The 27,195-nt window shown below is 42.7% G+C and overlaps 2 protein-coding genes across 9 annotated transcripts in view; one reads left to right on the top strand and one right to left on the bottom strand.

Moving 5' to 3' along the window:
• Positions 1–1,273: 1,273 nt before the first annotated feature.
• Positions 1,274–23,743, bottom strand: PCARE (photoreceptor cilium actin regulator). 2 transcript variants are annotated; one of them, XM_083434399.1, is made up of 5 exons: positions 22,761–23,743; positions 20,262–20,327; positions 11,727–11,790; positions 7,531–11,614; positions 1,274–3,467 (listed from the first exon to the last, which is right to left on the bottom strand). In XM_083434399.1, the coding sequence occupies exons 4-5, from the start codon at positions 11,274–11,276 to the stop codon at positions 3,338–3,340; spliced, it is 3,876 nt and encodes a 1,291-aa protein (XP_083290525.1). In that variant the 5' UTR covers positions 11,277–11,614; positions 11,727–11,790; positions 20,262–20,327; positions 22,761–23,743; the 3' UTR covers positions 1,274–3,337. The 2 variants fall into 2 exon arrangements, with proteins under 2 accessions (XP_083290525.1, XP_083290526.1); XM_083434400.1 differs by lacking the exons at positions 20,262–20,327; positions 22,761–23,743 and having other exon boundaries at positions 7,531–13,787.
• The window catches only part of CLIP4 (CAP-Gly domain containing linker protein family member 4), a 39,289-nt gene continuing 29,872 nt past the window's right edge, over positions 17,779–27,195 (top strand). For 2 of the 7 annotated variants that reach the window (XR_014509764.1, XM_083434477.1), the window contains exons 1-2: positions 18,108–18,319; positions 24,786–24,933. Coding sequence is in view for 6 of the 7 variants with exons in the window: in XM_083434477.1 (XP_083290603.1) it covers positions 24,801–24,933 (133 nt within the window). In the remaining variant the exon portion in view is untranslated. Of the gene's footprint in view, positions 17,932–18,107; positions 18,514–18,590; positions 18,703–23,759; positions 23,850–24,131; positions 24,299–24,785; positions 24,934–27,195 lie in introns of those variants that run through there. The other 5 variants (XM_083434482.1, XM_083434478.1, XM_083434480.1 and 2 more) reach the window with 5 other exon arrangements.

The following is a 27,195-nucleotide window of genomic DNA, read 5'->3' as shown; positions in this document are numbered from 1 at the left end:
GCTGGTCTGCAAAGGATGGGCTTATATATTCTGATTCATGACTTTGTCTCCCAGCACCTTGACTAATGTGTCCATCTTTTCCCTGGCCTGTTGATCCTGCTTTGCCTCCTCACCTCTGTCCAGCACTCTGCTGCTGGAATCATCCAGCATTCACATGGCTCAGACCACGTGATTGCCATTCAATCCCTCTGCTGGCTTCCTGCCTGCTCCCAGAACCAGTACAAGATCCTTGCTTTAAATCCCAGCGTATCTTTGCCTCAGTTGCCTGTGGCAATTGCTTACCTGGTTGCAACGCTCTCAGCCAGCAGTGGCCCCCCAGTCATGGTGGCACTGCATGGGGCAGGAGAAGGCAGTGGTGAGGTCAGGGCACTTCTGCCTTGCCTGCATTGGCGTCCTGCAAGTGTACACACAACTGTGGGACCCCAATGCCACCAACTTGGACCTCCCCTACTCTTGCCATTCCCTACTTTATCCTGATGAACATGGCCAGCTGCCTCCAAGAGAGTACTACTGCTTTTTGATCACCCCTTACATGCTACTGCTGCCCTCAGCCATATGAAGTTCTCTTCTCCATCAATAAATTTCACTTGTCCTCCTTTGCCGCTCCTTATGCTTTCAGACTGCACCTATCTACACGGGCTCACCTCTCTGGCTTAAAAAATGTTGCCCTGTTTTCTGTTTCTTGGTAACACAACAGCGTGATGATAGGGATGTGACAGAAACATGGGAAATTGCTTTTCAGTGTATTGTTGCTCCATTTAGTAGCACATATAGGAATTGACAGAAATCTGACCAACATAGGGCCACTGAGAAACACGAGGAAGGTATTAAGGTATTGTCATGTTTGGGGAACCGCAAGATTTGCAGACGTACAAAGATCTATTATGAAACCCAAGGAGGCAAATCTTCCAAAATCAGGCCAATGAAGAAGACCCATGTTCAGCTATCTCCAGGAGTTTGCAACTGGAGACTATATACAACTAAACAGTTGCACTAGCAGAAGTTAGATAAACAATTCCAGGTAGTGCAAAGGGACGTCCCCCCCTCTTCTCCCCACTATGCACCCTCCCCAAATCTGAGAACCCCCAGAGCAGTGCACAACGGGGTGGGAGAGTAGATTGTTCCATCAGTGCAAGCAATTCTGCTTGCCCAATGGAACAATCTTCCTAATACTACTTTGAATATAACCCTATGATTTTAACTTCAAGGTTACAATTTCTTGGTATAAAACCACAAAAGTACAAATGCAATATAAAACTCTGCAACTAAAAAAGAGAGAGAGAGATAATTTATTCCATGGCAAGGTTTCTCACCGTGGTTTATAAAGCGAAGAAATGTAAGTTTTGAATATACATCACTGTAATTCATATTCACAAATATACAGTCTTGGTGAAAAATGGAAATGGTATTTACACAAATATACATAGCAGTGTAACATAACTTTAAAAAAAGTACAGAAACTTTTAAAAAGCCATTAACCAACATAGAGTCATATAAAGCTGGTTGGTAGCAGAAATGTGGAATTTATGTGCTTATGTAATTATTCTTTAAAAAATACTTCATAAATATATTGATGGTCTGCCTTCAATCTCAAGTGCAGCCTTATATTTAAGCCAGCCTTCTCCTACCTGCTGTCCACCAGACTTTTTGGACTACATCTCCCATCAGCCCCAGTCAGAACACCTGTGATTGGGGACGGGGAATGGGAGTTGTAGCCAAAAACATCTGTACAGCAGCCAGCTGGGGAGAGCCATTTTAATCCATATTAATGCAGGAGCGAATAAAGGACTCCTTTCTCTGGTGCCACCTTATGAACCAAATGAACATTATCACAATGAGAGAAATACTTGGTTGATTGGGCCCGTGATCCCGTTCCATGAAATATGCAGATGCTTTTTGAGTGCTTCTAAAAAGACCTGATTGGGCATGACACATTTGCTCTCATCAGGAATCAAGATGAAGCTTTTCTGTGATACAGAAGCAATGAGATTACACAGTGGCTAAGGCTACATCATCTGGGAGGGGGGGGGGAACCCCCAGACCTTGGAAAGAGAGCCTTATCTAAATCATTATTCAATTTCATTGATATTATGGTGCATTGGCTGGCTGCCTTTCGTTCTCTTTTTGAGTGAGCCTATGCAAAACTGAAATTCAGAATCAATTAGAATTCCCTGAGATGCCACCTAGTTTTATAGTCTACCTGCACTGTCCAAACACAGAGTGGCTAGCAGGTGCAATATCTGCTCATTGCAGCTGCCTATGCCATACCTTCTGCTCTGTTATGTTCATTTGCACTGTAGACAGAAGTTATTCCTGATATTGAGAGACAGTCCATACTGGGGCAGGAATAAAGTGGGCTCCCCCCTTTTTTTTTTACTGCTCTGGGAAGAATAGTTCTTCATGCTTCCATTTCCTTCTAGGCGTGAAAGAGTGGAAATTCTTATGGTGCAAACATGCCTTTTAGTGCGTTCCTATACCTGTGGGATGCGGGTGGTGCTGTGGTCTAAACCACTGAGCCTCTTGGGCTTGCCGATGGGAAGGTCAGCAGTTTGAATCCCTGCGACAGGGTGAGCTCCTGTTCCTCTGTCCCAGCTCTTCCCAACCTAGGAGTTTGAAAACACGCCAGTGCAAGTAGATAAATAGGTACCACTGTGGAGGGTGGAAAGGTAAATGGCATTTTTGTGCACTCTGGCACTCGTCCCAGTGTCCCGCTGCACCAGAAGTGGCTTAGTCCTGCTGGCCACATGACCCGGAAAGCTGTCTGTGGACAAATGCCAGCTCCCTCAGCCTCAAAGCAAGATGAGCACTGTAACCCCATGGTCGGCTTTGACAGGACTTAACCGTCCAGGGGGCCTTTACCTTTACCTTTTTATACCTGTGTACTTGGAAGTAAGGCCTATTGAACTCAATGGGGCTTACTTTCAGGAGAGTGTTATGGGGTAGCCTGCTGTACAGAGGTAAAAATCACATTCATTGCTCTGGCTGTGCTTGTTTTTGCCTCTGGCCCCACCCTATGCTGGCATGCGGTGCCCAGGAAGGTGGCCTTACAGATCTGCTCTGTAAGTACTTCCTTGCAGTTCTCATACACTCTGTAGCTCACAGTGGTCCAGACTGTGACCATGCAGGTTGGCGGATGATCTCTCCTCTTGGAGGGGAAAGCTGGTCAGGATGACCTTCAGAACTCAAGTTCCAAAGGTCTGTGATGCTAAACCAGGAACCAGTATTCATTCTTCTTTGACATGGTGAAGAAAGTGAAACATTGCAGCTTGGGGCTACACATGAAAAGATTCTTGGTCCTGGGCCACAGCTTTCCAGATGCCAGCACTATCACTTCCACTCAGTCCTTCTGGAGTCCTTGACCCACAATGTAGAGTTCAGGGTGGGAAGATGACTTGCCTGCTTTTCGGCCCTCAGAAGAACATGGACTGTTCCAAGAGTCCACCTCTTTCCTATGGCTCTCTTCCATTCTGCAAAAAAAGAAGACGTTTAAGACCAAAGGCTAATGACGTATGACCTTTTAAAAGCAAAAGAATGAATATAACATGTAAACTCATGATAGAACACCATCAGCAGCTATTTAGGTGTTTATTATTCAGTACAATCCAGTTTTGAATTCTAATTGCCTCATACCAAAATGAAGCTCCATTACATAAAAATCTATCACCATTTGGGAGCTAAGAATTATTAGCACAAGTCGTCAAAGGCAACCCAAATTCTGCATCAAGAAAAGTACACTTATGTCGTCTGTGTAAAGTATGCAAATAAAAAAATTAAAGCGAGGAGGACTATTGGTTTGTTTTAATTTTTGTTTTATTGTGTATTTTGTCTTTATTTATTTGTATTTTTATGTTGTGAAGGAAAGTATATAAATTTAAAAAATAATAACACTAATAATTATAAAAATTAAGCAAATGTGCACATGGTTTCACAACTATGAAAGCTGCGATTTTCAGAATGCTGAATATTCACATGAAATTCACATTCACGTGTGTTTCTTCATAGGTATATGTTTTACCACAGACTTTACCAACCTGGCACCCTCCAGATGTTTTGGACTACATCTCCCATAAGCCCCAGGAAGCACCTCTGGGTAAAGGACCTGTCTGTAGTGCTTCTCACACTGATGGCACGAGTATATAATGTAACATATATCTGACTACTTCCCATAAATTAAGTAATTGCTGAACAAGGTAAAAAATAGATTGTGCTATCTGCATCAATATTTCATGTTCAAACAATAAAAGATAACATGATTTGGTACAAATGCATTTAATGAAAGAGCACCAATATACATATTGTTATGAGTTGTGGGTGCCCAGGGTTTGCGGGTGCCAGTTTCCCCTAAATTCCTGGGTCTGATAGGTGTTAGAATTTAATCATTGCTTAGAGTGTTAAAATGGGCTACCAGACACTTCTATGAGTCTGTATTACATAAGAGGTGGGCCATTAACAGAAAATAAAGACTGTGCAAACTGGCAAATAGGTGGAGCCCCTCCTTGAGTTCTGAGATAGCTAGCAAAGATAAAGCAGAGTAGAGTTTAGGATTGCAGTGATGAGAGAAAACAATGGCTGCCTGTAAAGCGCAGCAGGCTGGGGAGAGGGGCAGAGAGCACATTTGAGAGCAATGGTTGGGGTCAGCTTAAATCCAAGGCTGCTGTGGCTATTGGAGCAGCCAGAACCTCTTGGGGTACTGATGTTGTGAACCCCTCTATTGTAGGCTCAGGATGTATATTTGTGCAAATAAACCATATATCATAAAGATACCTGTGCCTCATTTTCCAAAAGGAAACACAGACCCTGCCTGGAAACCGTGGAATCTTGCACCTTTCAGAGTTTGGGGTGGCGTTTAACAACAGAGAGTTAGATTTAAGTACTTGAATATATGAAATCTGTACCTGGATTTTGTGTGTGTCCTTGATCTTATCCTCTTTTAATTTTTGCCCTCTATTTCTGTGTATGTTATGAGCCAAGGCACCATTAATGGAAAAATAATGTGGAGTGTTTCATACACCTTACAATCATACACATGCCTACTCACACGTAAGTACCAGGGAGTTCAGTGGGTTGCTGTCTTACACCCTTAAAAGAAGAGTAAGAATAATATCCTGATGAGGTCCTGATCCAATACAAATTTACCCTGTATCTGGAAAGATGACCCAAGGCTTTGCTTGGGGTCTGAGTCATTAAACCAGCTTTGTGGCCCTGAGTTAAGTGGAATATTTGAACAGTATTTGTTCAAAGCTCCTCTCCCAGCTGTTACCCCATGGAAAGGCCTTTAATCTGATAGCCATCATTGGACTAAAATAAACTTTTTTTTCCTATTACACATGCACAAATCCTATTATGGATTAGCGGGATTTGTACGAGCAGAGCATCCGTGCTGTGAAAACGTGCCCCTCAGCTAAATTCCAGCAAAAGGCCAGCCTCGTAAGAGCAAAGTAACTCCCTAGCCCCCTCCTATTACGTGAGCAGATGGTTTCTGGTTCCCATAGCTTAAAACACTGACAGGCCATTCCCCTGGTACTTATGAAGCTACAACAGACGCCAGAGCTCTCTAATTGGGGCCAGTGACACATCTCTCTCAAGAGAGAGACCAGAGTAAAGGGAAAGAGCAAACACTTCATTGGAAACTGATCCTGGGCTTGCGTTTACATAATCAGTTATTCTGGGATAACAACCCCCGGGCACTCTTCTGCCTCTTTATTGTTTTGTTTACAAGTTGAAAGGCTGAACCCAAGGTTGAAGAGAGCTGGTTAAACACAGAAACAAAACAAGGGATTAGAAGATCAGAGGTGCTCGGATAATTTTTTTCTTCTTCCCAGAATACATATTCCTGTGGTAAATCAGCAGGACTGCAATCTCTGCTGGTTTGAGGGCTTAACTGGACTCTGGCAGAAGGCTTAATGTTACAGGACAGGAAAGCAACAGTCCCATTCCACTTCTTTCTCTTTTCTTTGTAATGCAAGGAAAATAAAATTATTCCAGGAAAGGCAAATGATGCCTTTGGCAATACGGATCCTGTAACGTCAAGTTAAAACCTGAGAAATGTTGGACAAATGTCTCAAACTGTTCCCAAGTTGCAATGTACCATGGCATGTTCATAACCACCTGAGGAACAGAATGAACCGTCCTGTCAAGTGGTGAGGGGGAAAAAATCTATCATTTGGTATGCAGTTGTGGTAGAATTCTTCCCACCAGGAAGGCCTCAGTGCAAGAGGCCCTAAATTTGGAGGTCTGGAAGTATCTCCTTTCTGAAATCCCATGCTCAGTCATGCTCAGCTAGATGGACCAATGGTCTCACTCAGTATAGGACAGCTTCCTATATCCCTGGCCGATACATGTAAGTTTTTAAAACTTTTTTTTTTAAACATTGTATTTATGGTTGCCAGATTCTGTGTGCAGATTTGCAGGTGCAGATCACCCCTCCGAAATAAATTAGTTCGCTAGGAAAACAGCCGAAGTCCAGGGTGTCAGGGCCAATTTGTATGGTAGCCCACATTTTTAGGTCTTTATGTGTTTATGCGCTTATCTTAGATTTTAATTGTTAAGCTGTTGTTGTACACTGCTTTAAATGCAGATTTTATTCTTGTGAAAGCTGTCCCAGTTGTGCTTTTCGAGCTGGTCTTTGAGCGTAATAAATTATGTTTATGACATTGTATTTTTAAATTGTTGTAACCTGCCCTGGAATCTTAGGGTGAAGGGCAAGTAAGAAATATAACAACAACAACAACAACGATGATGTTGTTCTGTCAAAACGCCCAGTGTATGAAGCTGTCTCCAGGACACAACTGAAAACTGAAGGATGCTTCTGAATCCTCATACTTCATGCTATGAGCTAGTTCTGTAAACGAGTCATTGCAGTAGGTAACTCATGGAAAGGCACATAGGCTTTTAAACTGCAGTGTGAAAAGTAGCCTATCATGCATTTCTTACATCAGTATCCTACGCTTTGCAGGGTGGGAAAGGGTCGCCATTCAGTGGCAGAGCACCTGGGCAGAAAGTCCCAGGTTCCATCCCTGGCATCTCCAGGTGGGGCTGGGAGAAACCCTTGTCTGAAACCCTGGAGAGTTCAGAGAGCCTGATAACTTCACTGTAACTTTGTGAAATAAGATATCTGAGGCATAGGGCACTTAGGTGTCACAGGTGAGCAGGGATTTAGAATCCCAGGTTTCCCACACCCACGCTCAGCATGGACTCTCATGATAGTACTACATGGAAAGCCAGTCAAGTTGGCAGCATGGCTGGTGGTGCTGATGTTGGAGTGGTTCCTTAGCTGTCATATGGGCAAATATGGGCAAGAGAGGAATCGGGGAAGGATTTGCTTCACTTCACTGTGCATTTTCAAAACCCATGTGCAGACGTAACGCAAGGGAACAGGTTTTTTATTTTTACTTATTCCTCATACAAATCCTACTCATAGGAAAGAGATATTAGTGACAGATATCGGTGCAACGAAGTTACTTGCCTGGACTATAAGGCTAACTATACATCTAAATGCAACTTAAAGGCTTTGAAAATACTGACTCTTACCTTGTTTGAAGTAGCACAGGTTCACTACCAGATGTGGCAAAGAATGGTAGGGGACGCTGAAATCCTGGCCTGCGATCAGAGGAACTCCTCCGTACAAAAGGTTGGGGATTGGCAGCACTGAGGGACAACCTCCTCTGTGGATCCCCACATTGCCTGAGATGTTTGCTGTTCCTCTGCGCAAATGCTGACCCTTCGGGATGGTCCGCCATAGCCTCTGTTGTGGAGCTGTTAGGTGGCAACACTGGTTTGGCTTCAAATAACGAGGAAGTGGCTGGACAAAATATTGAGCGTGTATTGCTGACAATCTTCAGGATGGGTGTCTGCTGCTCATTCCCAGAGTCCAGGTGATTTCGTAATCCTTTGTGCAACCAAGATGGGGAAGTTGGTGGGGATGGGGTTGTTGAGAAAGGAGGTGGGCTTGCTTCTCTGCGGAGTGCTGGTGGGCTGGACACTTTCCGGTGGGTTGGTGGGCTCTGCTGCTTGCGTCCCAATGGTGGGCTAGACAGGTTTTGTTGGGTTGGTGGGGAAGGCTGCTTCCTTTGTGTTGGAGAGCTTGATGCCCTGGGATTAGCAGGGGGGCTTGGCTGCCGGTGGGTAGTGGGAGAAGAAGCTTGGTTTATGTGCCTGTGATGTAGTGGTGGGCTTGGGAGCCTTTTCTCACTGGGGGGTGATGAAGGTGGTGTTCTTGCGGGGGACACCCGTTTGGTAAAGGCAGTCATTTTCTCACTTCCACTGGGTGAATCAGGAGAGCCTTGTTTTTGAGCTGAAGCTGAAGGTGTGCTACAGTCTTTATTTCCTGGCTCAGGTGCATCCTGTTCTGGCATTTCTTTAGGATTTTGAAGAGGTATGAGCTTACATGTCTGCTTATACAGATCTGTAGTTTCTTCCACTTCATGTTCCTCTGGGGATGCTGATGACATGTCTTGGTTGTTATCAGACACATAGCTGGAATTCAACTCCAGGGAATATTTTCTTGGTCTGAAGTCCACCCTAGCGCTTTTTGTTGCTTTGTTAGTAATGAGACTGGGACTGTTCAGATTCTTACTCGGTAACAAGTCAATGGAACACAGAGAAGCTTTCATTCGCTGAGAAATGTGAGTAACTTTTTTAGCGGTGAAATGCTCATTTGTTTTAGCAATTTCTGAATAGTTTTCTCCTGTTGTTGCATCTTTTGGATATGTAGCTGAATCAGGTGAGATGTCCATCAACATGTCAGGAGGTGGTGGGGGCAGGTCTTCCATGTCATCACTGTCATCACCATCATCATCAGAATCCCCATTTGTGCCACTTCCGCTTGCAAATACAGGTGACCCAGTGGTACCCAAGGTACAGTGTGCTGGATTGATGTTTCGACAATTTATGTCTCCTATTGGTGAAACTCTATGTTTGTGATTTAAAGGCGCAAGTCCTCTAGGAAGTGGGAGACTGGGAGTGATGCTTGGAAGTCCAAACTTTCTGACACATTTTATTGGGCCCAAAATTCTTAAACTTGGAGGTTTCACAAGACTTTCAGCGGTGCTGAATGTTTCGATTAACTTCTTTACAGATTTGCGGGGTGGAGCACAACCAACACTGTTCAGCTTCTGTGTCCCAGGAAGCTCATTTTCTTTCTTAGATGTTGAATCCATTGGGGGTGTGGTGCTTGTGACAGGCTTTCGACATTTCCTTTCACCAGTCTGTTGGCTGATAGCATTTTGATCACGCCTGAACAAAGGGACTTTATCTTGATTAGGCAATATGCTGAAGTTTTTAGCAAGAGATGCTTTCAGTTTCTTAGTGGAAGATCTATGAATAATATGCTCAGAATCTTGCAAGTTAGATGGCTCTTTGGGGTTCAGTGATGCTGTCTTATCGTTTAGATCCTTGTTTCCATTAAGTGTGTAAAACATTTCCAGCCTTTTGTCAAGCCCCTTCTGAGTCCTTTGAAGTTCTAAAAGGGTTGGGTCCTCGGCATGACTTTTCAGAGACTCCTCTGACCTAGACCTTTTCTTTTTAACTGGTGCCTTCTGGCTTCCAGTTGCTGTGCTAGGCCGCCGCAGCATCTTCCCATTTTCATCTTCCACCCAATCCCTCTTCCCAGATTTAGCAGGGACAAACTTGATCTTTTCACTAATGGCATCTTTCATCTTGAGTGTAATTTCCTCATTCTCTGGGCTCTCTATCCGTTTGGTGGAAGGCCTCCGTTTACTGTAGGTTGCTGCAGGCGAAGATGTGGGCTGTTCTTTAGTTCCCTTTTCAGACAGACTTAAATTGTCACCTTCTTCAGAAAAGCTACTATCATCACTGTCTTCATTTGCGGTTGATTCACAGTCTTTGAAACAACCGCCCTCATGAATGACGCCACAATTCATAGAGTTAGGAGAAGAGGTTTTGGAGATGTTTTGATATTGCAGAACAGTGCTTCCTGGAGCTACAGCTGAAGAAGGCATTACACCCTTGGTGGGTGCAGGTGGGTAAAATATATCCTTAAATTGTCTTTCCAGGGCACAGTCGTGGGATCTGCCTGTGGCATGTAGTGAAGTGCATGACCACTGGTTTTCACCTGATGGCCTGGCTGGATTTAAGGATGGGTGGTCATGTGAAGAAGAATCACAATTTTTTTGTATTCCCTGTTTATCAAGAAGGTTCAGGTCTTTGACCGATTCACTGTCAATCCCAATCCCACTGTCTTCAGAATAAAGAGTCATATCATCAGGATGAGAGTGAGAGGGTTTGACTGCAGATGCTTCAAGGAGTTTTATTGTCCTGAGCAAGCGCTCATCAAAAGCTTGTTTTGCTTTCAGTTTTTCCTCCAAGCTGCTACCTGCAGACTGTAGAAAGCTACAGGACTCCTGCAGGGCATCAGATGTTAAAGAGGCCACAGTGCCATTTAACAGCTGCATCTTATTGACTGTGTACTGTAGTAACTGCTGCAAGAGATCTGGTTGTTCTTTCAGGTTCCCTTTGCCAGCTGGCCAAGCAAGATTCCCTCCCACATCTCTTAGTAGGCCTTCTCCATCTTGGGCAATTTCTCCCAAAAGATGGTTGATTTCATCAAAACGAAGAAGTAAAAAGCTCACCATCTGCTGCATAATTAGTTGTGTTTCTGTGGCCTGGTTGGCCATGCACAAGATAACCTCGTATTTGGAGAGGTTGGGGTTTAAATATGCATAAGCATTTTGATGGGCTTTAACAAGCAACTCTGGGAAATCCACCTTCTCCTCTGCCTTGCATTTGGGTGGGTTAGGTTTTTCTTTAATTTTGCAATGACGGCCTTGTTTTCTCTGCCTGCTGCTCTTTTGCTTTTTCCCTTTCTTTGGATTTTGCTTTTCACTGTTTGCATCGTTGTCTTCCAAAGCAAAGCCAATTTCTTCCGATGCAGAAGAGTTTTGCTTTTTGACCTTAATATCCTCAACCATATGGGTGGGAGACACCGTCAGTTCAGATATGGCTATCTCAGTCTCTGAGATTACCCTTTCCATTTCCTTCTCTTCCTGGTCAATCTCAGGCAGAGAAGGATCCTCAGAGGAGGAGCGGAAATTAACATTTTTGTCCTCATCTGATGAATTTTCAAAGAAGTGATCTTTATTTTGAGTCTCTCCCTGGCACAACTCCTCAAGATCATATGAAGAGGAGCATTTGATCAGCATTGGGAACTGGGAACCTTCACCCTCTGGATCAACTGGCAGGATACCCCTGTTCAGTGACTTGATTCCATGGGTCACATTATGGTTAGCAATATCACTATGTGAAGGAGTGCAGCCCATTATGCTCCTCTTCCTATCCTTCTTTACTCCTGAAAAATATCCAACTGATCTAGGAAGGAATAAAAAGGCGGAAAAAACTTACAAGTTCAGTTGATGTTATGCTTCTGATGAAGCTTTCATCTTGATCAGCCCACAGTTTGGTAGGTTGCCTTCTTAGCTATTACGGACTTCAGCGTTCCCAGTGCATCTCTCCACAAATGTGCACCGTGCATTCTTCGCCTTTGCAATTTCCCCTTTGGATGCAAAGCAGCAGCTCACAAGCTCCATCGCCTTTAGCCTGAGCTAGTGGATTAAGCGTGCTTGTGTTGTGTGTATCTTGCTTTTGCCTTGACAGATGTCTACGAGAAATAAGATTTTAAGCTTATTAGGCTAAGTAGCCCTCAGCTAGTTTGTTGCATTTATAAAAGGACTTTCTTGTTACATGCTGCATTTGACAAATTAGGTGCTTACACATTACAATACATTTCCCCACGATGTCTCATCGCTAAGGTGCATTTGCTGCTTTTGCAAAATCCTAAAAAAAAAGGGGGGGTCAGTTGTAAGGGAGTTCTTCCAGGAAATACCCATTCGAATGGCAAAGTACCACTGCATGGACACGTGCAAGGGCAAAGCATGACGTTGGGAGGATAATGTCAATCAGGAAGAAAGCACAGCACTCCAAGTCAAAAGAGGTAAGAGATGGAAAAGCCTATTTAGGCCATGCATTCGAGACTGTCTCCAACTTTTCTGACCTGCAACGTCAAAGCAGTTTTCCTTCTGATGCATCTCACATGTGCTTCAGTCACCCTTTCCTTCCCCCTATGGTGCTACATTGCACGATATTGTAAATGTCAAGAGTTAATTTTGATTCAGAGTAGATCTCTTGAAATTAGGGTACCAAAGGTAGTCATGCCTATGTGAGCCCACTCACAGTAGGAATAACATTAGATGCAACCCTAAATAATTATTCAAAAGCAGCATTGTACCCAACTGAAGTTATAAAATTATATGGTAAGTAGCATAATCTTGTTGTGCTTCTGTGGTATTGATTTCAGGTTTTAGATAGTGTGCCAGCCCCCCACTTCACACCGTTGCTTGGCAGTGGCCAAGTCACTGTCACTCAGTCTAACCAACCCCACATGACTGCTGCAAGATTAAAATAAAACAACTAATGGTTTAGGATACTGTTGTGATGATTAAAGGCTAAAGCTTTGTTGCAGCAAACAGAGGAGCAGACAGAAGAATGGAAGTTTTGTAGGAGGGCTGAAGTGGTGCAGAAATTTTAAAGAAAAGGATGAAATGGTGCAGAAGGAAATGAAAATGTTTGTTTGCTCACCTGTGCAAAAAAATACAAGAACATATTTATTCAGCAGATCTTCTCCTTGTTTTTCAGATTAAATTTTGATGAGTTTATAACTCCGCATCTACCAAGAGATGCACTGGTGAGTTCTTTGAATGATGCATGGATGACAGCTTGTCTGTCTGAATACTAAGGAGGAAGATGACGAGGCTATATTTTTAAAGAAAAATTTGGAATAGCCATGGTTATCCACAGGCAGTTGGTATCGGCTTAATAATCTGCAAATATGACTTTTGCACATGTCATGCTGCCTTTTCTAGTGCCATTGAACATAATTTGGAAGGACGCTATTAATTTCAAAACAGTGGGTAATGCGCTGGTGAAGCTGATCCCTTCCCACAGGTCAACTCTGACAGGTGGGTGGGATCACTCACTTTTCAGTCACCTGGCATCATCATGACATCAGATGATTAACAGATGGGTAGGGCCAGTGAATCGTCAATTCCGTTGCTACCCCCAATGGCAGCCTCATTTCCTGTCATGGTGTTTACTGAGTCTCAGATGGAAGCGAGCGTTTAATGTGTGAAGTAGGAGTTGGAAGTAGGAGGGAAGATGTTAGTGCACACAACTTCATCCAATGTGGAAGTTACTGTGAGCTGTCAGCTGTGTAATATGAGGTGATGCATGTTCTTGGTACTTTTGTCCATTTACTGTATTTATTTTTCCTGATTTGAACTATAAAATGGTGATTTTCTTAAGTCAAAAGGAGAGTACCCCTAAACATTTTTTTAAGAAAAAAGGCAATGGGTAGGGCTGCCTACCAGTCAAAGTTGACTTACAGGGTGGGAGGAGATAAGAATATAGACCATTGGGCCAGAAATATTTCCCGCCTTTGGTCTTGCATCTTCCCAACACAAACTTAATATGAATGTTTGTCAAATACCTAACATCCTCAAAAATAAAAAGTTATGCAACAGCAAAGTAATATTTTGTTTAATCCTTTAATCTTCTTTTTGTCTTCTTGCCTCCTATAGTCTGGCTACAATATCTTTTTTTTGCCTTTAACTTTGACTTGGCGTACAAGAATACCTGCAGCAGCTCTTGGGTGGCCTATGAATTATTCACCAGAGTTGCATATCTCGGCCTCATGGTTGCATTTACTAATCTGTTCTGTGCCAAGAGCTGGATGAAGACAAGCTGGTGCAGCTGATTAGTCTAATGAAAATGCCCTTTAGGTAATTTTGGATGGGTTCCATCTACTTTACATCCAATACAATCCAGAAATGCAATCTGTTTACATATTCTAGTCTCATGAACATTTTCACAGGGCATGGGAGATTTGGTATTGTGTTTGTTTACAACATTTATATACCACCTTTATGAATTATGTATCTATCACTTTTTCAACGTATGCATTATTTTTTACAGTTCTCATCCCATGTAACCTTACAATAACCTTGTGAGGAAAATTTCCAGTGTGAGAGAGTATATTATCAAACACTTACTGGGTTGGAAGAGAATCCACAGCTCATATATCTAATCTAAGTCCCCATTTGCACCATATATTTAAAGCAGCAGGGCTCTCCCCAAGGATTCCTGGGAACTGTAGTTTTTAAGAGTGCTGAGAGTTGTTAGGAGATCCCTATTCCCCTCACAGAGCTACAATTCCCAGAATTCCCTGGGAAGAGGAATTGGCTGAGGAGAATAAGGGTTTCATAACAACTCTCAGCTCTCTTAACAAACCACAGTTCCCAGGATTGTTTAAGAAAAGTCACCCTTGTTTAAAGGTGTATGTTTAAATGTGTAGTTCAGATGGGGTCTAACACACTTATGTGCTGTGCAAAATAGCATTCTCAAATGGAGAGGCAGGTATCTTTCTGGTGCAGTATGCAGGCAGTTGTTAAGGAGAGAACAACTTTCCTGACCACTCTCTCCCTATTCAGGTTGTGTCTTTGTGTTGATACACAATATCCACTTTTCCCTATTTTGTACAGAACGATGATAGTTGGTGTTGAAGCAAATTTTACACACCCTACTTTTTTGGATCTCTCCCTTTTGGACCTTAAAACATACTTCAGAATCAAATCAGATGGAGTCTCTTTCCTCCTTATCTGCTTTCTCTGTGTCTTCCAATATAATTGGGTCACTTTTGTCCGCCCCATTACAGGTACACCGCTTGTCTGCAGTACGAAGTGAAATAGATTATCTATAAAACCCCCTGAGATGAAGACTATTAGAATGGCGATACGTTTTAGTGGTGTTATAAAGTGTGCTGAAAGCAGTAGGAGCCTCATGTTCTCTTCAAGCAGGTCAGTAAAGGTCTGCAATACTAGTCTTTAACTAGACAAAATCGAATGAGGTATGCTGAGATGTTTTACTGTGAAACACCTTCACGGTGTGTACAAGTACACATTTAGAGGCTGATTCAGGGCATCCAGCCAATTAATTCGGCATCCCACTTCCATTAGTTTTGCATGGAGTGGAAGCGATAGGAACCTAGCAGCTGCAAGCTCATGTACAAGAGTTTGCTTCACTTAAAAGCAAATCAGCAAATCAATGTCAATGTAGATTGTGTGGAACAAGGAAAACAGCTGTGTTTTTTCTATTTCTCATGTGTTAAACCCGTAATTATCTGATGATTCATCACAGCACAAAAGAGCCTCCCTGACAATGGAACTTGATCAATATCTTGAACACTAAATTTGCCGCTTTTTACATAAATAAAAGGTGAATCACAGCTGAGTGACAATCTGATTAGGGGGCTTAGTGGGACACCCAACTTTATACATTACACCAGTGTTGAGAGATCTACACTGGCTGCCTCTTAGCCACTGAGCCAAGTTCAAGGTGTTGTTGTTGACATTGAAAGCCCTGAACAACTTAAGGCTTGGACATCTAGCAGACCAGCACCCTGGGCAGAGACCAGGATGATCTTTATAATCTCCCAAGGAGACCTTGCTGGTAAACCACAACCAACAGACTGTCACTTGGTGACAATGCAGAAGCAAGCCTTCTCAGTGATAGCACCCACCCTCTGGAAAGACCTTCCTCATGAGGCAGAAACAGCAATTACCTTTAGATGCCTCTTTGAAAAGTATATCTTTACCGAAGCTTTCCTGGATTTCAGTTTTTAATTTTTAATTATCTGTTTTGTACGCTGCTCAATTTTCTTTGTGATGTATAGTTTCGATCTCGTTTTTAGGAAATTTTACAGAATGTCACTGTTGTGTTTTTATTGCTTTTATGTAAACTATTAGATATTTGTATTACATTAAACTTTTTTTAAATAAATAAATAAATACTCTAGTGTGATGTAAGTATTCAGATTACAGAATCCTACCATTAGCCTCCAAGTATTTTAAAATTCTCTCATGTTCCGTAGTCTGGTGCTACTGCTTATTTAGCTGTTCATGTCTAAACACCCTACCATAAAACTTAGTTTCAGAATTAGCAGTAGATTTTGCTAAGTGTGGGGGCCCAACCCTTGTTTTCTTACAAAACAGTGCAATCAGAAGTCAACACTATTTCCAAACACTGTTCTGCTCCAACAAGCTATGCAAGTTACCAGTCTCATCTTGCCTTTCTTGGGGCGCCCAATAAAAAAATCTTGGCTGGGCAGGTAATTTTATAACAACTACCTGGCATTAAGGCTTCTTTCTCACGGGTGAGATGGTAAAATCTGTCTGACTATACCACTTCAGACCAAGATTGGAGCTCCTGCTGTTAATTATTACGTTTTTATCTCACCCTTTTCTCCAAAGAATTCCAAACAGTTCCCTGAACACAGAAAACTTGAACGTCAGGGTGTTCTTTTAAAAACTCAGCTGCCTCCCTATGATGGTGGTGTCTCAGCTGGAGGTATTCAATCATACGATGTCCGTGCTTACAATCTGCGGTGGTGCGTTCAAGACCCAGGGTTGCCATTCCCATCTGCCATTCCCAAGTATTACTTCTGGCATAGGCTTCATTTAAATCTAACATAGTCTGATTCTTAACCTCAGTTTTGTTTGTGCACACACCCCTTATCAAGTGTAAATAGATACCTTGGTAATGCAACACTCAGGAGGTTGTGGACTCTCCTTCATCAGTGGTTTTTAAGCAAATGTTGGATGGCCACCTGTCACGGATGCTTTAGATGATATTTCTAAATTGCAGGTGGTTGGACTAGATGACCCTCCGAATCCCTTCTAACTCTACAATCCTATGCACATTTACCCATAAATGCCAATGTTGTCAAGGGACTTAGATCCACACCACACATTTAAAGCAAATGTCCTCTCCCAAAGAATCCTGGGAACTGTAGTTTAAGGGTGCTGGGGACAGTAGCCCTACTAGGGGAAAGCCAAAGTTCCTAGGATTATTTTAGGAAAGTAATGTACTTAGACCTAACTTCTGAAACTCACATCATGCATATAAAGAACAACCAATGCACATTTGGTTTCAGAAGTTAGGTCTTACTGAATTCATCTTATTGAAGATTCTTACTCCCAGGGAAGTTGGGTTGTAGCCTGTTTGCATATATGGCTGTAGTTCAAGGATAAAAATTTAAATTAGCTGAGAGAAAGCACCATTAATCTGAATAAATATGCACATACACTATGGAAACTTACTCATTTTTTTGCATTGTTTGTAGCTTTCAAGGCCAGTATTTTACTTTTCATTGCAATTCTACACTTACTAGGGAGCAAGAGCCAATGGCAGATTCTGCTAGAAAGGTGTATCGCAGCACCAACACTGATATGCGTAATTTAATAGTGGAAAGTCAAAACGACTTGCTTTAAAATCAGTTTGTTTTTCAGAAAAAGACACTGCATTATTATGTAAACATTCCACTGTCAGCTTTTTAGGCCACAAGTGCTGGGCACCACGAACAACTGCGGACATTTTCTTACACACCGCTGCCTGCTTTGAGCAAATGAGCCATTACTTGCAGCGTTCTAAGGGACTGTTAGTGAACACACACAACACACACCTATACTGCTTTTTGTATTTGTTGCACAGGATGTCATTCTCTCTTGCCGGTTTTATCTGCGTTAGATTTTAATTTTTCCTTTCGGTATGACTAATTGAACAAATAAATAAATAATTTGCGGGGCTTCAAGGTGCTTTTTGCACTGCTTCTGTGACTGCGACCCTGTGCACTTTGCGACGTTTGTGACGCCTTTGAAGCGGTTTCCAAGCCAGGCTTGCTGCTTTCACCCAACCCGCCGCATTGTCATTTTTGCAAAAAACCACCAAACTGCGGAGAACGCTGCAACGGTGGCCGCGCGAAGCGGCGCGCGCTGAGCTCCGAGCCACTGCGGGCTGCGCGAGACTCCCGCCCCCACTCGCTTCTCATCCGCTTCATTAGCGAGGAGAAGCGGAGGAAGAAGAGAGGTGATGCGCGCAGGCGCAGGCGCACGAGGTCCGCGTGGGGAGGGAAGGGGGGAAAAGAGAGCCAAAGACCACACACACACACCGAATGTGGGCGTGGCCTGACGCGCCGTTTCCTAGGAGCCGAAAGTGGAAGAAGGTCGAGTATGTAAAGCAGAGGGGCGGAGCCAAGGCCGCTCACTGGCTGAGAGCGAGGGTGAAGGGGCGGGGCCTAACGCCTCAACCTCTTGCTGCGCCTCAGGGATGGCGGATGATGGTGATCGACGGTGGAGGGGGGCGGGGCATGGGAGGCGAGCGAGGGCGGGGGCGGCGCCTGGAGGGAACGGGGACTCATCCTTCCCCTCGCTCCTCTCCCTTGTCTCAGGGAGCCTCCGTTGGGCGGAGAGGACAGGTAAAGGCGCGCGCGGGGGGGGGCGTGTGAAGGAGCCGCTGTCACCTTGGCTTGCTTTCCTTTCCGGCTGTCTCTGTGGAGGGGGGAGGCCGGTGTGTTGCAGGGGGGGGGAGGGGGCTGGGCGGGCGCTGCTGCTGCTCAGCCCCAAAGGCAAGGGGGGGGGGGGAGAGGAGATGATGGAGGGGGCGGTGTAGGTAAGCCTACCTTTGTGATGTGAGGGGGGGCGTGGCGCGGTGAGGGGGCCGGGGAACGTCTGAACGGAGCACTTTCTGGCACGCCCACGTGGAGTTTGTAGGCATGGTCCTTGGTGGGGGGAAATAGCGCTGCCGGTGGATTTGTGGAGAGGTTTTTTGGGGGGTGGGGAGTCAAGCGGCTCTGAAAAGGTGACTTCTAGTGGGGGGAGAAATGAAGGGCAAAGGTGTGGGTTGCAGCTGACGGGAAGGACGCAAGAATCCTCCGATAAGAGTGGGGTCAAATGCAGAGAGAGGGGCTTGCGTTGCTGTGCGCGGGGGCTCCGGAGGGACCCATTGGGGCCTGAGCTTGCAAAAAAGGCATTGGCATAAGATACACACGTTTAGGGAGAGGGGAGGTTGAAATGTATCCCTTGCTCTAAGGGAGGTCACCCCTCCAATCTCTGTATTTTTTGTCGCATAGAACTGCTGCATTCTTTTGGTGAACGTTCCCCTTCAGAGTCTCCCCCCCCCCTTCCTCAAAGCAATTTTGCAGGCAGTGTTACTTGTTTTGACTTAGTTAATTGTGAGCTTGGAGTAATGCCAGTTTGTATGTGTCAGGTCTCTCTCTCTTTCGAACCCCCCCCCCCCCCAAACCTCTTGTTCTTTGCAGCAGCAGGGATAAAAGTCACACTTTCGCATAATCTAGAGGCTGGCTTGCATAGAGGGGCTTGCATTTAAGCACCACTTTAAAAAACAACATCAGCTTTTCTCAGAACTTCTGAATTGGAATGGAAGTAAGAGGAAAAGAGTGACCCTGCAGTTGCTTGTAGTTTGCTATTGAAGGGAAGTAGAATTTATTCTGACTAGGTGAGAATGTTACCATTTATATTAAAAAATAAAAACAGAATAAGGCAGCAATAACAATTTTTACCATGAATGGCTAGGATTTCATGGAGATACTATCCAGATATTCACAATATAATCCCAATACCAGTTAGTTTATCTCATGGACTACCAAGTTTGGCAAATTATTCCTGAACACAACACTTTTCAGTCGGTAGTATCTCTAACTCTTCTCTATACTATAAAATCACTTTACTTACTGTGTATGCTTTTACTGTGGTACGACTGCTCTCTAAACATGCACAAATATCACATGTTCATTAGTAGAACAAGAAGCCTCCTTTAATCTGTCAGGTGAAAACTAATTAACACTTTCCATGTCAAATTAGACCTCTAATTTTAAAGGACATATTAATCTGTGCTCATGGCTCTGTAGATTACATGTGGTTGCCTTCTCGTGTTTACTTAGATTACTATGCAGTGTAATGTAAGTGCTATTTATTTTTGATATTAAATCACATTTGGCAGATACATTTGACATTTGAAACTGTAGTGCTGAAACTTCTATGCAGAAAAGTTCGTTGTGGGTTGTACTGCATTCAGTGGTACATAATAACCCAATGTTTTTCTTTCACAATTGATTCAGAAAGTTAAGTTTTTGTTTCTAATAGCATTGACTTCTGCAGTCACCAAGTCATAGAAATTGATTCAGCCTACGTAGTTTGAGGGAATCCAGGAAATGGAATCTGTGATCACCACTTATTGAGCAAGCCAAATAATTGAAACTCATCCAGTAAGTGCTGGCTATATGCTTGCTTACTTTTTCGGCATCGTCAATAACATGCTTTCAGGTGGTGATTGTGAAAATCAAAACTTATTCTAAAAGATGGCCAAAGGATTGGGGAGCAGGACTGGCTGTTACTTACTTGTCTTTGAGATTCAATACAGTTATCTTCAGTTCATCTTATGGATCCAAAGTAAGCAGTTCTGTACTGAGAAAAAAAAGGGAGCTTCAGATCCCCTTTGAAGTTTCTCTGTGATATAGTCAATTTCCAATCTCGCCATCATTTTTCTTAATTTGTAAAATATGTAAATTGTTAGCATAGCACCTCTTGATAATGAATGTTCTTATTACAATTACTTCATGCTTCATGCTCAGGTAACTTTCTGTTCATGAATTTCATGGCTGAATAATGTTCCATGGCCTTTTAAATGTGTTCGTGGGACAGGGATTATTCGTTTGTTTTTGTTTTATTATGTATTTTGTGTGCTCATTTTGTATTTTATGTTGGGAACTACACTGTGATCTTCAGATGAAGGGCAGTTATTTCCAGATAAATAAATGTGGTGCTTTTTCAAGAATTCAAGAAGACCTATGTGTAGGCATGCTGTACAACAGTCTATACATGGACGGATACTCCAGTCGTGTAATATATGAAGTCCTTCCCATTCTATTCATAATCAGTTGGTAATAAATCAAGCTCCTTCTACTATAGTAAATGGAAACAAAAATTCCTGCGAGGCAGTTGTGTCTGCAGTGAGGATGGGGTTTACTGGCAGAAATAAATGAGGCCATCACACGTGTCTATCCTTTCCCTACTGAGTGATGGTATAGGTAGTATCACAAGGTGAAGCAAGTGAGAACTTTATGGCCTACCCTGCCTCTTCATGGCTGAATTATCCATTTCCACTATGCTTGTGGCAACATTTTTCTGTAGGTTCTAGCCACTCCTTAGGACCTCTCATTAGTTGTTCCCATATCTAGGTGAAAGATGCCAAGGAAACAGCAAAGCTATACAGTTGTACCTTGGGTTAAGTACTTAATTCATTCCGGAGGTCTGTTCTTAACCTGAAACTGTTCTTAATCTGAAGCACCACTTTAGCTAATGGGGCCGCCGTGCTGCCGGAGCCCGATTTCTGTTCTTATCCTGAAGCAAAGTTCTTAACCTGAAGCACTATTTCTGGGTTAGCAGAGTGTGTAACCTGAAGTGTATGTAACCTGAAGCGTATGTAACCCGAGGTACCACTGTAGTTGTCATAAAAAGTATTTAATTTTGTTTTAGCATTTTCACTCTTTGCATGTTTTGCAAATGTTTGCAAGATATACAGTGGTACCTTGGGTTACAAGCGCTTCGGGTTACAAACTCCGCTAACCCGGAAGTAGTACCTTGGGTTGAGAACTTTGCCCCAAGATGAGAACGGAAATCGTGCGGTGGCAGCGGGAGGCCCCATTAGCGAAAGCGCGCCTCAGGTTAAGGACAGTTTCGGGTTAAGAATGGACCTCCAGAACAAATTAAGTTCATAACCGGAAGTACCATTGTACTTTATACTTCATAGCTGATGTACCGTTGACCTCATTTTCCTTAAATGCTATTTACTTTCCTGTCCTTTTTTCTTACAAGTTCACAAGTTCCTGACTGTTTTCTACATGCATGTCTTTCTGATGTTCTTAATGAATAGGTTGTTGGGTTCCTTCCAGCATTGAATGTGATTTCATTTGAGATGATACTTCCTAATTGGGGAATGATTTGTGGATGAGGGTACTGACTAGAGACAGAGGCTACCTATAGGCTGCTGAATACGCTTCTCATTATGACAACACTTAATTTCCTTCCTCAAGCTTTGTCCTAAGCAGTGAAGTAGCAATGACAAGTTCTGTAACAGCTTCTGCTATAATATCAAATTTCCCCTCTCACTTTTTCAGTAGTACAGTAGTAAGGTAAAGGGACCCCTGACCATTAGGTCCAGTCGCGGACAACTCTGGGGTTGTGGCTCTCATCTCACTTTATTGGCCGAGGGAGCTGGCGTCCATGGCCAGCATGACTAAGCCGCTTCTGGCAAACCAGAGCAGTTCACGGAAACACTGTTTACCTTCCTGCTGGAGCGGTACCTATTTATCTACTTGCAGTTGGTGCTTTCGAACTGCTAGGTTGGCAGGAGCAGGGACTGAGAAACGGGCGCTCACCCCGTCGCAGGGATTTGAACTGCCAACCTTTTGATCAGCAAGCCCTAGGTTCTGTGGTTTAACCCACAGCACCACTCGTGTCCTACTACTTGTTCTTACTGCTCATTTGGGTTTGAGGGTTAATGATACTGAATATATACAGTACTGTGTTAATCTGGGGCCATGACATTTGCAGCATGATGCTAAAGCTGAAAAGTGCATTTTAAAAAGATAATTATTGCATATTTCCCATGTCCATCTTCAAAAGGTCAGGGTAGTTGGACACTATTAAAAATCTGCCCAAAATTTGTAGAATAAATACAAAAGCAAAATCAATCACTCTAAAAGCAATATCTCGTTAGGAAAAAAAAGTAAGAATAATTCAGCCCAGTTTCAAGGTTTCTCCACCCAGGCAAGTAAAAGCAGTTCTAAAAATGGTATACATATTTAAAGTCTTCAAAGATAGATTCTGGAAGCCTGCCTTTGGTTCCATCCACATGGGGCTACCACTGCGTGTTGGAGATCAGTGTTCTTCCTTTCTGACTTAACCTGGCTAGCATATGATAATTTGATAAAACGTTCCAATAATTCCTTATGATACTTCAGATTGCACATGAGAAGAACCATGCAAAGCATGCAGGACTCAAGCCATTTAGAGTTTTAAAGGGACAATAGTCACCAGTTGCCTTGCAGAATTCCAAAACACTGTGAGCCTGAGTGACAGGCAAGCCCTTTTCAGTTTAACTATTATTTTGAATTTGAAGGGGTGGCTAAGGTAGGCTAGAAATAAATGGAATAATAAGGGCAAATATGCCCTGAAGTTAAATGCAAACCAGGGAGAAACAATTTTCAAAGTCAATATCTCACAAAGTGTGCCCTCCAGTCAACCTTCAGCTACGTGCGCTGAAATAGCTTAGTTTTTGCATGGGTTTACCTTCTGAGATTTGTGGTATAAATAATTGTGCACACACATTCTTAATTAAAGAATTGTGACCTTCTATATTCTTCCAGTGGGAACTTGACCCAAATAAGTTATATAAGAACTGATTTGTCTTCCTCAAATTTCAAAGTGTTACTGGGAGCCAAATCTACCAAAAATAGTAAGATGAAGACTAGCTTATTTGTGTTTAATGGAAATTTTACAGGAATTTTAGGGGCTTGATTACTATGCTCAGTAGTAAACAGTGATTCTTGGTAACCCTACTAGATAATGTGTGAAGCTGTGCCATTCATTTACATGAGAACATCAGGTTGTGTTCTGAATTTTTACATACATATTCTACCCCCCCCCCCCCATCCTAGAATGGCAAAACCACCTGCTGTATATTAACGAAAAATTCCCGTAGGGTACTTTGCTTCAGAACATTTTCTGATACAAAGCTAAAAACTTTGAAATTGCCAGGCTTTGAAATGGTAATGTATTTACAATTGATTACCAATTAACGTATGAAATGTTTTTTTTTTTCCTTTTGCAGGCAAAAAATGGCTTAGAAAATTTGGAATATTTTCCACCCATCCCTAGTTAGTCAGTTAAGACTGCTTTCCGGAAACACAGAGAACATACATCCTAGTATGTTTTCCATGCTTAGTTGGCATTACTTTGAGCAAGTACTGCTCAGATGCACTGAAATTCTCTGGCTTTGTAAGACCTAATGCAGCTTTTGTGTTTAAGGGGAAAGAATTGCAAGTAAACCAATTTAACACCAGGCGTATATCAATGTGTGGACATACTGAATAAGGTTAAAAAAACACACCTGTCTGCTGATGGTTCTGCAGTACCATTATTTCCATTATTCCTATCCTACTTCACTGCCCCCTTTTCTGTCTCCTCACAAATTTTGTTGCAGAATTCTAGTGACCTAGATCACACCTGCACCGTCCATTTGAAATGCTATTATACCTCTTGAACAGTCAAGGACAATAATGGGAACTATAGTTTGAGGGTGACCCCACAGAGCTGCAATTCTCAGCACTCCTAACAAACTAGCATTCTGAGGATTCTCCATGACTATTGAAGAGGTATAATAGTGCTTTAAATGTATGGTGTGGATGTGACCTTGGAGTGGTGAAATAATTCCTGATCTGATACAATTACTTTGGAGTTCAGATTATTTTCCATATATGTGGAATGTCTTAATTTTGGCAACCCCTGAGATCATGGGGGGCGGGGGGAGGGGACCTGAAAAGGGGACCTTTCCCACTCTTGTCCTGCATTCTAGAATGTGCTTTTTCTTTTCCATACCTGAAATTTCAGTTGTTTTAGTGTTTTGGGGTTTTGTATTGCTATATAGGACTTGGAGATTTTAAAAATTATATGTGGTTTAAACAAATAATAAATTGTACTCAGTATTTTAGCAAGTAGTAGTAGTTAGTGCTGTATAGCTAGAGAGAGTCTTTAGTGATTACAGTCTTGTGCATATTTGGCAATAGAAGTATAAACTGCATTGTTGAATAGATGTTATAACACACCGTTGAGGAAACTCTCCTTTTTGTTTGTTTGTTAAAGGTGGCTTTCTAGAAGATGACCATAGAGGATCTTCCTGACCCTTCCATAGAAGGAGATCCATTGACTAAAAGATACCAGTATCTTATTCCGGGTTCTGAAGATTCAATCACCTATTCTGTTTCTGCAGCACCAATGCCTTCTGAATGTGGTAAGTATATTTATAAAAAGGAATAACTTGTAACAACTGTTTTCAGAATGTTAAGTTGAGGAAGATGCATGCAGATGGATTTCGGAACGATGCACTCAACTCGGAAAACAAAGTTCATTTCAAAATGGTCTCATCTGTCTCCCGTATCTAAAATGTGTCAAATCAGCATCAAATCAATGTGCTAGATGCTGTAGAATACAATCAATTTTACAGTCTCCCCAAGCAATCAATTTATTATGCAAATAATGCATAAACAATGCAGATTTCTTCTCCCAAAGTAACACACTTATTCCCAGATGACGTTTTCCCAGCACTCAGACAGCAATATTTTGGTGTGAGGCATCTATATTATTTCGAGTGCTGTGTGAAATATTTGTGGAAATGTCACAGGAGCCTATTGGCCAGCGTTCATGACACTGTATGTGTGAAGGAGTTGTGTGATATAGTGAATAGAGAGACTGGGGAGATGCCTGCTCAGAAAAAAGTGCAGTGGGGTGACTGCCTCAGCCAGAGCCCATTCATTAAGTTAAAATTTGAGTAGGGGCACATTGGAAACTGCATATGCCTCAACATTTTACAGATGGGGCACTTTTGTACAGTGGCACCTTGGGTTACAGACGCTTCAGGTTACAGACTCTGCTAACCCAGAAATAGTACCTTGGGTTAAGAACTTTGCTTCAGGATGAGAACAGAAATTGTGCTATGGCGGCAGCGGGAGGTCCCATTAGCTAAAGTGGTGCTTCAGAGTAAGAACAGTTTCAGGTTAAGAACGGACCTCCAGAACAAATTAAGTACTTAACCCAAGGTACCACTGTATACTTATTGGCTAGTCATAGCCTGCATTAAGGGTCTGTTTGTGTTTTTCATGTGAGCGCACATGAATTAAGAATGCTTCAAGCTGGCCCTGCTTGTGTTCATTTTAATCCTTACCACAAATACAGCTCTGTGATAGCCTGAGGAAAAACAGAAGTTCACTGACCTTCAGTTTCCATCACTTGGCCAAGTGAGGCATCTAGTTTCCATGCCTTCTAAAAATAGCCCCAGCAGGCTTTATTCCCCCCCCCCCCCGCCTTTCCCCTATTTCCCAAGGTTTTGTTCGTATTCTCTTAATGGGGAGGACGCCATTGGTGCCTTCTGTGTCATCGTCCTAATCGTATTTTTCTCTTCACCTTCTGCATCCTTGTCTAATTACATCAAAGTGAAATGTCCACACAGGGCCTCAACCCTTTTCTTAGGCACACATCCCTTCCCGCAATGCAAGTTATGTACATGTTTGTGGGCCTGCGTGTCACAGGTTCATGCCCAAACTTTTCCTTTTCCTAGGTGCTGCAGGAGACACAATATAATCATTTGGGCCAGCCCCATTTCAAGCAGGGTTGATGATGCAGGGTTATTTGAATTACCCATGAGCACAACAGCTATCTTTGCAGTATGCTGCTAAATTTTAATCCCTTCTTAAACCCACCACTTGGGAAGAATGTGTTCAGTCCCCACTGGGAATGCTTGTTTGCTGCCTGGATTTCTTTAGAATTAAATCTCTCCTGTAGCGACAGAAACTATGACCGGTAACATTGCTTTAGTAATGAACTCTCCTTCATGTTAGGCTAGGTAGCCTCCTAGGACTTGCTACTTCCTTACCCAGCTTTCGTGGGCTATGATTGCTGTATATGACAGCAGCAACTGCATTATGATCCATACCTCAGCAATTATGGTATGACTTTTACAGGTGGCTCCAATTCACAAGGCTGTGTGGGAAAACAATCTGTATAATATGGACCACTCTGGTGTAAAGTAAGCTGCTCTCAGGCACCGATGTTTACTTTAAAACTTCTTGCAAAGATCTCTGACTGTGCATGGCATTAAATTTTTGGATTTGGAAGAAATAGTAATTCTTGGAGTCCATTGCTAGTGCAGTCCTAAACATTCTTGCACAGATATGAGCTTGAGTGCCCACAGGCTGTGCTTCAGTCACATTGAAATTCAGCATACATTGTCTCTACTTAGCTAGAGACTTTATTATAGAGTTGCCTTATTTTTTTTGTCAGTTCCTGAATATGTTTTAGTGAACTGACAGATCAGGCTGACAAGATGGCGAACCACCTTGACAATTCATCACACAAAGATCTTGTTTAGTGATTTCACCCTGTTCTTCAAAATCTTAATTGATGGCTGTATAGCAAGAACTGTGGGGAAGCCAGAGCACTAACATGCGCAGACTAATATTTCATGCATGGCCAAATTCATCCATCAAGAACTTGCAAG

Source organism: Podarcis tiliguerta, assembly GCF_965153285.1.
Source record: "Podarcis tiliguerta genome assembly, chromosome: 3".
NCBI classification, from domain to species: Eukaryota; Metazoa; Chordata; class Lepidosauria; order Squamata; family Lacertidae; genus Podarcis; species Podarcis tiliguerta.
The sequence above is the reverse complement of the archived record's forward strand: the minus strand, read 5'-3'. Positions and strand labels throughout refer to the sequence as shown.